The 15,298-nt window shown below is 35.3% G+C and overlaps 1 protein-coding gene across 1 annotated transcript; it reads right to left on the reverse strand.

The window, feature by feature from the left end:
• Positions 1 to 832: 832 nt before the first annotated feature.
• On the reverse strand, positions 833 to 1,750 carry LOC145004230 (uncharacterized). Its single transcript, XM_078963122.1, has 2 exons — positions 1,491 to 1,750; positions 833 to 1,280 (listed from the first exon to the last, which is right to left on the reverse strand). Exons 1-2 carry the CDS (start codon positions 1,748 to 1,750, stop codon positions 833 to 835), a joined length of 708 nt encoding a protein of 235 aa, XP_078819248.1.
• Positions 1,751 to 15,298: the final 13,548 nt, after the last annotated feature.

The following is a 15,298-nucleotide window of genomic DNA, read 5'->3' on the forward strand; positions in this document are numbered from 1 at the left end:
GACAAATCAAGACATCTATAACCTTTATATGAAGTGTTGTACCTAATAAAAACACAAGGGGTGCTGCGTGGGGCAAGTTTATGTTGTACATAATTTCTCAAATAAGGGAACACTAGGCAGCCAAATGTTCGAAACATTGAGAAATTTGGAGGCGATTTAAACAACAACTCAAAAGGATATTTGTTGTCTAAGAGAGGAGTGGGCAGTCGATTGATAATGTAAACAGCTGAGACAAAAGCATCAACCCACAAAGAACCTGGAGCATTTGAATTAAACAGCATTGCTAGTCCCGTTTCAGTAATATGTCGGTGTTTTCTCTCTGCACGACCGTTTTGCTGGGGTGTGTAAGGACAAGAAACCCGATGATGAGTGCCATTTGTAGCAAGAAAAGTATTAACCTGATTATTCATGAATTCAGTACCACCATCTGCTTGAAAAACTTTTAGTTTGCAAGAAAATTGTGTCTGAACAAAGGTAAGAAATGTGTTGAGCACTGTTGCAAAGTCAGATTTTCTTTTTAACGGATAAAACCATGTAAACCGGGAGAAATCATCCACAAAGATAACATAGTAAACATATTCATTAGTGGAGATAATGGGTGCAGGTCCCCAAAGGTCACGATGAACCATATCTAAAACATGCAAAGACCGTTTTTCATTAACATCAAATGGGAGTTTATGGCTTTTAGAATGCTCACAAGAAGAACAAATACTAGGCTTGGGCAAAATAGAAGTAACAGCTAAATGGCCAAGTTTGTTTAACAAGGAAATAGTGGAAAACGACACATGACCCAATCTATTGTGCCAGAGCTCATAAGATCCATGAAGTCTGCTCAGATTAGCTGAGAAACCAACGCTTGATGACCTTGCTCCAGCACATACAAGCCATCTTCAACCCTGCCCTTGGCTAGCACCTCCTTGTTTCGACGCTTCTGAATAGTGAAAGTATGATCAGAAAATAAAACATCAACTGGTGAGTCTGCTGTTAATTTACTAATGAAAACAAGGTTCTTAGTAAGATTAGGGACAGCAAGAACATCAGATAAATTGATGTTTTTAGCAATAGAAGTGTTTCCAATGCGGGAAATATTTAAAATGTTACCATTTCCAAATGCAACTTGATCGTTGCCTGTGTATGGAATAGAGGAGGTGAGATTTGAAGCAGAGGAAGTCATGTGAGCAGAGGCACCACTGTCAACATACCAATCAGGAGCGGGAGTAGTGGTGCTACATTTGGAGTGAAAAGCTTGGGCTAGATTAGCATCAATTGCTGGACCATGACTGGCATAAGTAGAGAGTTAAGGGCACTTACTTGCGTAATGACCATCTGTCCGACATAGTTGGCAGTGCGGTGGCCGACGACCACGCCCCCTACCACCTGAGCGACCACTCCGACCTCCCCTGTTGAAACCACCACGATTGGATGAGCTAGAGGAACGAGCCTATTGAGCATTAAAAGCAACTGTAGGAGGCGAGGAACCTTGAACATACTTCAAGAAAAGGTCATGACCTTCAGCTTGAGAAAGAAGATCACGAAAATTAGGCTTGTCCTTGACAGTGCGATGAGCAGTGGAGAAGGTTTCGAAAGACGAGCCCAGACCACAAAGAAAATAGTGATACATGTCGTTGTCATCAACTGGATGACCCATAGCTGCAAGTTGGTCACAGATGGATTTGAACTGGCGACCAAACTCAGTGACAGAGAGAGAGCCCTTGCGAAGAAGACGAAGAGAATCACGGAGGTTCTGCATTCATTCAACCGAATCGTGACTATAGGCCACCTCTAGGGTTGTCCAGATCTCATAGGATGTTTTGGCGCCAATGACTTCCGCCATAGCCTCTTAAGATAAGGAGGACTGAAGGATGAGATATGCCCGTTGATCAGATTCGATCCAAAGACTATGAGCAGGATTGGGGGTGGGTTTGTCTTCCACATTTACGATTGCTGGAAGAATCAAGGTCACACCAGAAACATAATAAAAAAGCTTTTGATACTTCAAAAGATCATTAATTTGATTTTTCCACAATAGATAATTTGTGGATGACAATTTGATTGTTAACATATGAAGAATCGTGTTTAGGGAAAGAGAGGCATCAGAAGAAGTTGAAGCCATGAGGAAGAGATAGGGCCGATTGAAATTGTAGAGAAGGGGAGAGAGGCTCTGATACCATATAAGGAATTGATATCAACTCCAATAATCAGAGTGATTGTATATTCATGTATTTATATATGAGTACAAAGTATAACAACTTTCCCTATGATAAAGGATAACATAAATCTGAAGTAACAACTTGCTATCTATCTCCAGATATCTCGTTTATAAATGTTCAAACCTTCAAATCAAATGCATCTTTAGGATGGATGGGTCAAGCCGCAAGAGATGTGATTCAACAGTGGTAACGGTGATACTACGGGGAACACCATAGATAATCTTTGGATGGAGCGGGTTTTCTATGTCGCTGCTCCCACTATCTTTTCTTTCTTCCCACTTGTACCATATGCATAGGAACTTGTACCAAGAAGTGTTGGCTAGAAGGAATGATTTCTCATGTGTTGTGGATAGGATGAATAAAAGTAAGAAAATATATAAATGTTGATATGGTGTGTTAGTGACATGTGGGTTGGGAGGGATGTACTCTCTCCACCCATATACTCCACTTTACATTTTCTCCAACTCAAGTACGAGGGAGTTCATCCCTCCCTACCTACATGTCATTTAGGTGCCACATCAACATTTATCTCACCTTTCATTTCCAACCCTCTCAAGCCCTAAACATTTGGAAATTCATCTCTTTCAACCCATATACTATGGTACAAATATATTAACACACTTACGACTAACTAATGCATAGGTTTTAAGGGGTGGAATGAGATCATTAACCTACTAAAGCATTATATTCATACGCTACCACAAGGGAATTAATTGTGTTCCATGTGGTACCTATTCGGAAAATCATCTTCCTGCATCAACTCCTTCCAACCTTTTGACAACAAAGTTGAAACATATCCTAATTGGTTTTAAAAATCTTTTGGATTTGGCTACTTCTTGCCAAAAAATTGTTTCTAGTCAAAAGAAATCTATGATGTTAGATTTTGGTTTTCTTATTTTTGGTCCAAGCAAATTGTTTTTTAGTAATTTTTATATTTTTGTTGCCCAGAATAGAACCAACAAGGTGACAATATGAATATATATTAAGTTAAAATCAATTAGTATGAAAAATTTACATGTTAATTTTCCTACTTTGTAATGATACAAATTATTTTAGAAGTCTAGATCTAAGGGTGTTTATCGGTTGAAATCCTATTGATTTTGATGGAACTGATCCAATCAATTATCCGTTGGATGTTAAATTTTGTCAACGGATCCGATCAAATTCATTATATACAACCTAACTAAACCAATCTAATTGAATGTTGGATTGGATATAATACTATGGGGGAGTTTGGAAGTGTTTATTTAAAATAATAAATATTTTTTTATTTATTAGCTTATTAGCTTATAACGGTACCAAAATAGAATATTTTTTTTAAATGTTGGAGTTCTTGATAAATTAGGGGAAGTAACTTATCAAAATTGACTCGTCTCCGATGTGGGATAACTATACGTTGTTTTAAAAAATTATGTATCCAAACACTTATTTTAAGTGTGGGAGTCGTTTTCTAAGCTTTCCCAAACACTCTTTTTATATATATATATATATATATATATATATATATATATATATATATATATATATATATATATATATATATATATAATTGAAACTATCTCATTTTCATCTATATAATATGATAAATTTATTTTAATTCGAAATATGTCACAAGACATATTTTCATTATCAAAATCTGTTTTTTATTCGTAATATGAAATTCAATAAAATTTTGTTTTTTTCTCACTAAGCTTCACATCTTAAATACACTTTTTGATACTAATAATAATACTCATTTTCAAAAGGAATAATTACTTAAGAGGGTAACATATTATTGAATTTGTACACATTTAGTCATTGACTTTTTTTATTGTCAACATTTACGCATTAAACTTGTTTTCGTGTTCAAATTTAATCCTTATTACCGGTTGATGTCGTATTTGTTGACATGGCTGCATATGTGGACACTCATTAAAAGAAAATAGTCCTACCTGGGTAATTGAGTTCCACCGATTATAATACGATCCAAAGCCCTAAATTCAATCAAAAAACTTTCCAACCCTACCCAAAATCGGAGAAGAAGATGTCGCAAGTTTCATCTAGTTCCATCGCAAAGAAAGAGGACCTTTGTGATTGTCAACTCCCAATTCGAGTATGCACATCAAAGACTAAAGATACCGCCAACAAAAAGTTCAAAGTTTGCCCCAAGTGTTTGACAAGTCGAGTTTGAAGGAATTTATGCAACTTATGTTATGTAACCGAGCTTCTTACCCTCTTTATATTTGATTTCCCTACTAATAAATGAAGAAATCAGGTAAGAAGTGTAAGTTATGGGAATGGATTGAAGAACCTGTGACTGGGAATGCAGATTTAGAACATGAAATTGTTGTAGTTGAAAAGGATGATGCATATCTGACAAAAGAAGTTCAAGAGCTAAAGAAGAAGAAATCACATACTCATAGGGTTCAAATCAGTTGTAATGTCCATTAAGTTCTACTCATGATGTATCTGAAAACAGGTGAATGAAGTTTGGTATTTTGAATGAAGTTTGGTAATTTGAATGTTAATGATATTGAATATGTTTGTTATTGAATTAAATCATAAGTGGTTGGTTGGTATTGAATGATATGGTGCACATTTGACTGTAATTTACATTGAAGTTGGTACCATTACAACAACCAAACAACAAGGACATAACACAAATTACATTGATAAAAAGAAAACCAAGTAATGATATATGATTCCCACTGGCTTGATAATTGACATATGATTCCTACTAAAACAAGTTTCTTAATAAACTGGTGCATTGGTACCAATAAAGACTGAAAAAGACAAAACACAGTTGCATAGGATACCATAACTGATTCCATTACTAAAATGCCATCAAAAGTTTTTAGGTCACAAGTAAGGGTAGTATTGTAATTTACATCAAAAGTTGGCTCAATTCTCAAAAGAAAGTTACCATATGTAATGTACTAGTACATACTTCCAAGAAAAAGAAAATAAGTAAACCTAATCATTCTAAAGTAATTGGGTTGTCATTAGTCACTTCTTTGCATCCTTTGGAAAAACCTCCTTCTTTATTTGATTCTTGTTGATTCTCTCTGAAGGCTTCCTTACTATAACACCAAGGTTCTTAGGCACTTTAACACCAAGATTCACATGCACTTGGTTGACAATTCACAAGAACTTGGTTGACAATCACTTGATTCATAGGCACTTGGTTGACAGGTTCTTGATTCATAGGCTCTTAATCCAAAGGCACATGGTTCACAGGGACACGGTTCACAGGCTCTTGATTGACATGCTCTTGAGTCACAGGCTCTTGATGCATATATATTGAAGTACTTAGAGCTGGAGTGTTTTGACCTGCTTGTGAAGGACAGTTCTTTGCATTACTCTTCTTTCTTGGTTTACTTGAACCTGCTTTTGAAGGACCCCTCTTTGGACACCTAGCTGTGTTGTGGCCAATGTCATTGCAAATGGTACATTTGTGTTGAACACCTGCCCTGCTTACATTATGCCTTTTATTCCCACCAGTCTCATTTTTCTGCTTGGTCTCTTTTTGTTTTCACACATGGCCTACTAGGTAACCTTCTCCTAATAGGATGTAGAATCCGGTGAACATTAGATGTGTGGGGCCTCAAGGAACTATCATTCAGTGGATGGATGATGTACTCATAGCTCCCAAGAAATGCAACTTTAGTAAAGCACTGTACAACATATTCCTTTGGATCAAGATTCAAAGAAGATATAACACATATGGCATATACAGATGGAATGCATGTTAATTGCCAACCTCCACATACACACACTCTCTTCTTCATATCAACACCATACCTTTCATTACCTTGTACAAATTCAAATTGTTTGTATCCACTAACATATGGATTCCAGATTCTGCAATTAAAATAAGTTATTTAACACTTGCATGTACAAAAAATAAAGTAGGACATATATGGTTACTAACCTTCTCCACTCCTTTAAATCATCAACCTACTTTTTGATAGTTGGATAGATTTCCAAATCATATCCCAATCCTTTCCCTTTTGTCACACCCCAAAACTGGAACGGTGGAAACGTTCGGGAGTGGAGGACGTCCTGTTTAGTATCACAAGACATACATCATAGTAATCAAAGTAATAAACAACCATTTCATTAGAAAGAAAGTGTTTACAAAGTATGTGGCTCACAAAACATATACTACATACGTAAATAACAAAACAAGACATGAAGCTATTATGCTCCATCTTCTGAATCCCAGTGCACGTACCTGTCTACTGGTCTCCTGAGAATAAAAGTTATTTTGAAATAGTAGATCAGTATTTAAGCTGGTGAGTTCATAAGATTTTAGTGATGTAAGTAAGTTGTAAGTTCTTTTTAGAAAAGTTCGTATGTTCATTCAGAAAATCCTGTATTTCCTGCTTTGATGAAAGATAAGTAAAAATGACTCTACAATCCTTTATATGAGTACTAAATAGATACATGTTATATAAAACCCAGAGTAAACAAACGATCGATTGTGTGTATCTGCCCTAAGCCCACAGCCAAACAAGGAACAAGAAATGGAGCGGAAGGCACACATCCCATTGTTTGTTATATCGTCGTTGTATATAACCCTTGCGTATTTACTTGGTACTCACGGAGTTAACTGTAATAGTTCATTTATATTTGATGAAAACATTCTTTAAGAAAACCCTTATTTCTTTTAGTAAAAACGGTAACCACAATGGTTCCTTCTATAATCACTTAGTTTATACTAGCTATATATATATATATATATATATATATATATATATATATATATATATATATATATATATATAATCTAATATCGAATAAATAGTTAGCTGTGTGAATCTGCCCTAAGCCCACAACCAAACAAGGAACATGAAGTAAGGCAAAAATCACCCATCCAACTACCTATCGGATATTAATTATATATAACCCTGATGTATAAACTAAGACATTATAGAATTAACCACCTAAGGTCCTTTATATTTTATTGGTTTAATAAATTGGATTAAACCCTTTACTGGTAAGTTTCTAGTTTAGTTTACTCATGATCTATCTGAAAAGTATGTTTTTGTACTAGAAAACAATGTATTGAATTTGTATACTATGACCTGACCCATACCTGGTACTCCTTATGATTACTTAGTGTATACAGAATATATATATATATATATATATATATATATATATATATATATATAACTAAGATCAGATAGATAGTAGGTTGGGTGCATTTGCTCTAAGCCCATAACCAAACAAGGAACAGGAAATGAAGCGGAAAACACACATCCTACTATTTGTTGCACTCGATTTATATATCACTGGTGTATAAACTAAGGAATCATAAAGTTAGCATTATAGGTCCCTTTCTACTTAATGTACTAAGACTTGACTGTTCTGTTTGTCATTTGTAATGGTGAAAGTATTCAGTAATGTTTGTAAAAAGTGACTACTGAAGCACTAACTACCTTAAAACCAGCTTGTTGATTCAATTTAAAATGTGATGTGATTACAACTATACTGATATGACACGTGTTTTACCACGACGACCTAATGGCGCCGAAACTGATGTGATATTTGTCACCCGTACACTTGCAAGTCCCACTCTAGCTAGAATCAAGGTGTGGGGTGTCAATCCCGTATAGATCTATACACAAATTTATGCTCTCCCTCCATGAGACTCTCGTTACAAAACGCAACCTAGCAAGTATATTGCTAAGTCATGAAGTAGTGGCTCACATTAATGTTATAGTATTCTTGTATTAGTATTGTATGTTCTCTCTATTCTAGTGTATTATGTGTTCTCTTTGTAAAGTTGTATACTATGTTTCTCCCTGTTTCTCGTTATAGTATGTGTTGGATTAATGTCTAAGTCCATAACTATATTTGGTATGTACTTAACCCGACCCGGCATGGTCCATTTGGGTTGCACTTCACCAACACAATTTATATGGATAGTCTTTTGAGAATAGTATATTTATGATTAATATTAATATATTATAAGTTCTAATATATTAATATGGAATCATATTATTTAATTAGTATTGATCAAGAATTAATTTAGAATTAATTAAGTGATAAAAATGAACTAATTAAATATGGACTCTTATATATATGGAATGGGCCAAGTTCATTTAGGTTGGGCTAAGCTTTCATGGATAGTCCATGGAGTGTTTAACCCATGGATCATATGAAATGAAAGGTCATGGGTTTAACCCTAGTCTCCATACTATATAAAGATGTCATTGGTTGGTGAAATTGGCACTAGTGTGGTACACTAAGAAGGGCTAGCCGATTTCACTAGAGAGAACCAAGTATCCATATTCTCTAAAGTCTTCCAAGGTGTTTTGGTGATTTATGATTCCACTTGAGGCTTTCACACTATTGGGGCTAAGCTCTTAAAGCTTGAAGACATCAAGTTACATCAAAAGGTATGTTAGCTAACTAGTACTTTGTAGTATAAGAACTTCATAATATGCTAGTTAGGATTAAAGCCTTGGAAAGTTCTTATTTGCATGTACAATAGAGAAAACATAGATCCAAGGTTTATAGGGTTGCATGCACACCATAGGAGTGTTAGAATGCTCAAAACCCAACAGTATGTTCCTCCCTGTTTCTCATTATAGTCTGTTTGAACTCCTAAACTATACCTATTATAGTTTACTAGTATGTTTACTTGAACTGTTACTAACTTGAAGAAAATACTCATTTTATCTACGTAGTTATGTTTGTACTCTAAAAACGGAGTTTTGCAAACTATAAAGTAACATAACTTTAAAAGAGTTTTTGAAATGTTTTGATCACTTATTAATACATAAGCAATCCTTTAAAAGATGTTTATAACAAAACATTTACACAATTATCATTGTGTCCAACTTGTATTCCCCCCCCCCTCCTAAAAGCATTTAAAACGGTTAAAAGATTGATTATAGGGGTATGCACTCACCGTATGTGGATGATTCAATCAGATATGTGCGTAAAGATGAGAAGTTCCACGAACGAATTCCCGAGACACAAACAAGTCCTAATGACATATAATGGAATATATTGGCATGAATTTAGTGTTTAAAGCAACTAACGTGCTAGGAAACCCTTAGGGACTTGGACTAAGTGTTAGAATCACATGTGATTGTATGAAAGAGGGTTCACGACCACACACTTGGTGTTTACGGCCAACATAGATGATTTTACGGCTAAGCAAGGAGTTTACGACCGTAAACTCATGAACATTATGCAAAAGAGAGCGGATTAAGGTCCTATCTATCATCCATTAGGGGTTCAAGGTTGAATGCTTGGATATGAGAAGGGTTTGCAGCCAAAATGTGTCCAAATCATGGGTTTACGGCCAAGGGATATTCCATGGCCGTAAACTCTTGATGTTTATGGTAAAGTGGTTGTTTTAAATGATGAAATCAAGAGCTTCTAATAGAGATCAAGTATATGGAAAGTATACTTACGATTTGGAAGCTAAAAGAGGTGAATATGGCCCAAAGAACTAGTGTGTATTCTTGGTGATCTAACCAAAAAGGGATGATTTCATGGATGAAATCATGGAATGATACTAGATCAAAGAGTGAAACAACTAAACAAAGGATGAAATCACTTACATATTTGAAGATCAAAGTGAAAGGCTCGATGATACCTGAGAGAGAATGGAAGTTTCTTGAGTTGAAAGTGTAAGAATGAAAGAAAAGTGAAGGAAATGAGACTTAAGGGGTGAGTTTATGGCCAGCCTTGAGTTTACGGCCATAAACTCATGTGTTGTGGCCGTGAACTCCTTTTGGTCGTGAATAATGCTTGAATGTTGTACAGTGACTCTAGCAGGTACTTCCTAATACTCATTCCTTCAATGTACTAGACTTGGAACACTCAAATAGACTCTAAACAATGCTGAAAGATAGCAGGAGCGAGTCTGACTTAAGGTTGATTGGCTTGAATTTACAAGACAAATTTTTTTTATGGGTTGTCACACCTTTCTACATGTATTATGTCTCCATCACAAACACCCTTATGTCCTCTAACATAGTGATAAGTGGTTTGTGTTTAGCTTCTTCAATAACAACATTAAATCTCCCATAAACACCATTTCCATTGCATCACATCCCATTCCCACCTTAAAAAATGCCTTTGAGCAATTGTTGGGGTCCCTTTAAATGATATAATCATATGCCCTTACATCTAAGCTCTTGATGTCTTCCATTGCAAGTTAAAATTTATCCAACGCAGTTGCCTTTACAATCCTCCAAAAAGGTTTTACGTAATACGTAGCACTCACCCTTAAACTTTTTATGGAAGTTAGCTAGTATGTGCCTAACATACAACCTATGCTCCATCTACCCTAATAACCTTCCTACACCCATGTAACCAACCATTAACCACTCCTTTAAAACTCATATATAACCTTTCAAACACCATAATTGAATCATTTTGGGGCTTCACATACACTTAAACATGAGATCCTGAGTTGGACCTTCTAATTTCAGCTCCATAATCCTACAACTTGAAATAATGATCCTTCAAGCTACCCTCAATTTCAGATAATATAAATCTTTTTGCATTCCTACATTGTCCAACACTAACATTTATGTAGAATAACTTGGATACCATAAATTTCATCTTCCTCAAACTCATTTTAGGAGAATCCAATATATCAGTGACAAACTATTTCCTTATCCACTTGTAGGTAACAATTGACCCAAGTTTGAATTCCATTGAGCAACTATGGTCTTTTCTAAGGGATTCTATTTGAAATGTTTGTTTATCTTCATCTTTTACTGGGCATAACTTGTTTAAAAAGTGAAGATTGTAGGTTCTTTTGAAGATTCTTTTACTTGATATAAAGAGTCATCATCTTCATGCTCACACTTCTCACCATTTTCCAAATCAGAGTCAACATCTTCATCTGAATACTAAAGTTCTTCACTGTCTGGCTCTTCCTCCTCAATACAATCAAATAATGGTTCATTATCATGGTCAATATACATATTCACATGTATGTGAGCATTTGCAACCTCAAGAAACTCAGAGTATTCATAATGATTTTGCAGTGTATGAAGGCCTTCATTCAATCTCACTTCAAGTAGACAGAAATACACATGCTAGCATTGAAAATCGATAAGCTTCTCACCATATTTGATGAAATCAGAGAAGTTCAAATTGTTTGCATGTTATTTCACTCGTACTATGTCTGGAGCAAAATACACAAATGGATTAGGTGTTAAATATTCGGGACTTATCATCAGGTCTGAAGTTTTTGGGCGGGCCAATTTTTTCTAGGGCTTATTTTCTTTGTGTTTTTCAGTTAAGCTTGGCCTTTTAGATGTTTAGGTCAAATCTTGTCATTTATATACTTATGAATGGGCATATCTGTAACAAGGTAGAAGAAAAAACGTGCATGAAATAAAATCTCTCCTGCTCTAGTTCGACAATGGATGTAGCATATTGCAAGATAGTGTGAACCACTTAAATTTTTGTGTTTTGTATGCTTTGTTTTTTATTTTCGTTTCTGTTTTTTCTCATATTTCTTAGAACTTTTTTATTTATCGTTTCTTAACCTAAAAACTGGTATCATAGCTATGGTTGAAGATGAGAGTGCGAAGATCGATAAATTTGAAGGCCATGATTTTGGATTCTTGAAGATTCAGATTGAGGATTACTTATATCACAAGAAATTACACTTACCGTTATTTGAACAATAACCTGAGAAGATGGATCTGGCAGAATGGAACTTGTTGGATCGACAATCCCTTGATTTTGTTAGATTATCACTGACAAAGAATGTCGTGTACAACATCATCAATGAGAAGACCATGTTTGGATTAATAAAGGCAAGCCATCCACAATAAACAAGGTTTTCTTAATCAGACAATTGGTAAACATGAAGATAAAGGAAGGAGTGTCTGTTACATACCACATAAACAAGTTTAACTCCATAATATACAGGTTAGGATATGTTGAAATCAAATTCGAAGACAAAGTCCATGCTTTATTATTATTATTATCTTCATTGCTCGAAATTTGGGCTGGAATAGTTACTGCAGTCAGTAGTTCTTCAGGAACTATGAAACTCACATTCAAAAGCATCAAAGATCTGATTCTTGGAGAAATTGTTCGGAGAAGGAATGCAGGAGAAGGTTCCACCAGTTTACTTAATACGGAAGAGAGGGGCAGGAAACAAAAAAGATGTGGTTATAGAAGAAAAAGATCAAAGTCAAGGAAGAAAGGACGGTTAAGAAGCAGAAAAGAATTCGTTTGTTGGAACTATAATGAGATAGGATATTTCAGAAATAAATGTCCTAAACTTCATGCAAACAATTGAAAGAAAAAAGATGAATGTGGCTGAAGACTATGATGATGTACTGATTTGTTGTGCCAAATATCCAGTAGAGTCTTGGGTGATGGATTCAGAAGCATCATTTCACGCTTGCCACAACAAATAAATCATGAGAAATTTCAAACCTTACAACGGTACTGTTCGTCTAGCAGATGGTAAACTTTTGAAGATCATTGGTATTGGAGATGTAGCTTTAAAAACTTTAGTGGGTACTATTTGGATTTTGAAGGATGTAAAATACATTCTTGACCTAAAGAATATGTGGATATCAGTAGGACAGATGGATAAAGAGGGGCATGATGTAAAGTTTGGTAAATGTAAATGGAAGGTTATTAAATGGAACTTGGTCATTTCTCAAGGAAATACTAAGGGAAACTCTATAAATGGTGGATTTGACCTCAAGAGAAACAAATGAAACTATTGGAGATAGGGATTCATCTACTTTATGGCACCAAATACTTGGCCATATGAGTAAGAAGGGAATGAAGATGCTTGTTTCAAAGGGAAAAATCTCATAACTGAAAGAATGCCATAATCGACTTTTGTGAACCATGTGTACTCGATAAACAAAAAAGAGTTACTTTCATGAAGACGGGTCAACCAGGAAAACTAGAAAAGCTTGAGCTGATACATTATGATGTCTTTGGTCCCATATTAGTTTCATAAACAGGAGGTTCCTGGTATTACGTTACCTTTATAGATGATGCTACAAGAAAGGTATGATTTTACTCTATGAAAAAAAAATCTAACGCTTTCTTTACTTTTAAAAGGTTCAAAGCTGCTATGGATAACGAGACAAATATGAAGATAAAATGTCTGAAATCAGATAATTGGAGCGAATATAGTAGCAAGGAGTTTATCGATTACTGTGCAGAACACGAAATCAGAATGTTCTAGAAACATCTTAGCAAAATGATGTTGCAGAGAGGATGAACAGAACATTGAACGAGAGAGCTAAAAGAATGGGGTTACATGCAGGGATGCCAAAAATGTTTTGGGCAGACGTAATGAGTACAACTGCTTACCTTATAAATCGTAGACCCTTAGTCCCCATTGGTTTAAAATTCCACAAGAGGAATGGTAGAAAAGAGAAATATATCTCTCCCACCTTAAAGTATTTTAGTTGTAATGTTTATGTCAAGGTTAAAGATGCAAAAAAAATACAATCTTGAAGCCCAAGATAAGAAGTGTATCTTTATTAGGTACGTGCTGGATGATATGGGATATAGATGTTGGGATAAACAAACCATGAAAGTGATCAGGAACAGAGATGTCAATTTTAATGCAAATATCCTTTATAAAGATGATCTAGCTACAAATTCAAGCAAAAGCAAACAAATTCAGAAGGTGGTGTTCGAAGAATTAACAGATGTTGAAGTTTTACAACCCAAAACATGTGAAGGCTCACAAAATAGTAGGAGTGCTGAAGAGACAGTAAATATTGAAGTCAACGAAAGTTTTGAAGAAGATAAAGACTTAAAACCCGAAATCCCAGATCGGTCAGAAAACAAAGCCCCAGATCAAACAAATGTTGAAACTCCTAATCTCATAAGATCGACCTGAGATCAGAGACCCACTAGCAAGTATTCTTCATCAGTTAATTACATGTTTACTAACAGACAATGGAGAGCCGAAGTCTTATCTAGAGGTGGTGAAACTAAAAGACTATATAAAATGGAAGAAAGCCATGAAGGAGGAGTTGGATTTACTTGACAAGAACCATACATTGTCCTTGGTCAATTTACCAGCAGGAAATAGAGCTTTGCAAAATAAATGGGTGTTCAGAATCAAGGATGAAGTTGATGGCAACAAGAGGTATAAAGCCATACTAGTTCTAAAGGGTTTCCAGTAGAAGGATGGGGTTGATTACAATGAAATCTTCTCACTAGTTGTTAAGATGACTACTATTCAACTAGTCTTGAGTATTGTGGCTACTAAAAATTTACATTTGGAATAGTTAGATGTTAATATTGCATTCTTACGTGGTGACCTTGAGGACGATATTTACATGTCCTAACTAGAAGCTTTCCTGGTGAATGGTAAGGAGAATTTGGTGTGTAAACTAAAGAAGAGCTTATACGGACTAATAGAAGCCCCAAGGAAGTGGTATTTAAAATTCGACAACTTGATGTAGAAAAATGGATACAAGAGATGTGAGATGGACCATTGTTGTTATCTAAAGAAGTTCAAGTCCTCTTACATTATTCTTTTATTATATGTTGATTATATGTTGGTTTCTAGATTAGACATACATGAAATCAACAAACTAAAGCAACAACTATCCAGAGAGTTCGAGATGAAGGACTTGGGAGTTGCCAAACAAATTCTCGCGATGAGCATAGTCAGAGATGGAGTTGCTGGAACTTTGAAGCTATCTTAGCAAAAGTATATCCAAAAGGTTCTAGAGAAGTTCAACATGAGTGATGCAAAACCAAGAAGTACACCTTTGGGAAGTCAGATAAAACTTTCCAAGAAACAGTCACTAACGACAGATGAAGACAGAAAAGAAATGGCCAAACTCCCATATGCATCAGCAGTTGGCAGTTTGATGTATGCTATGGTGTGCACCGGACCAGACATTATACATGTGGTGGGAATTGTGAGCATATTTATGTTAAAATTCGTGTAAAGTGCATTGGGAAGGAATCAAGTGGTTGCTGCGTTACTTGAAAGGTACTTCTAGGGTTTATTTTCTTTGTGTTTTCAGTCAGGCTTCGCCTTTTAAATGTTTAGGTCAAACTTGTCGTTTATATACTTATGAACGACCGTATATGTAACATGGTAGCAGAAAAAACATGTG

Source organism: Lactuca saligna, chromosome 1, assembly GCF_052625555.1.
Source record: "Lactuca saligna cultivar CGN05327 chromosome 1, ASM5262555v1, whole genome shotgun sequence".
Classification (NCBI taxonomy): Eukaryota; Viridiplantae; Streptophyta; class Magnoliopsida; order Asterales; family Asteraceae; genus Lactuca; species Lactuca saligna.

Excerpts from the sequence above, each read along its gene's own strand:
- LOC145004230 (XM_078963122.1), bottom strand. The coding sequence starts at position 1,750 with ATGCAGAACCTCCGTGATTCTCTTCGTCTTCTTCGCAAGGGCTCTCTC. Across the intron at positions 1,281-1,490 it reads GGTCATGACCTTTTCTTGAA|TCATGGTCCAGCAATTGATG; the intron begins GTATGTTCAAGG and ends TACTTATGCCAG.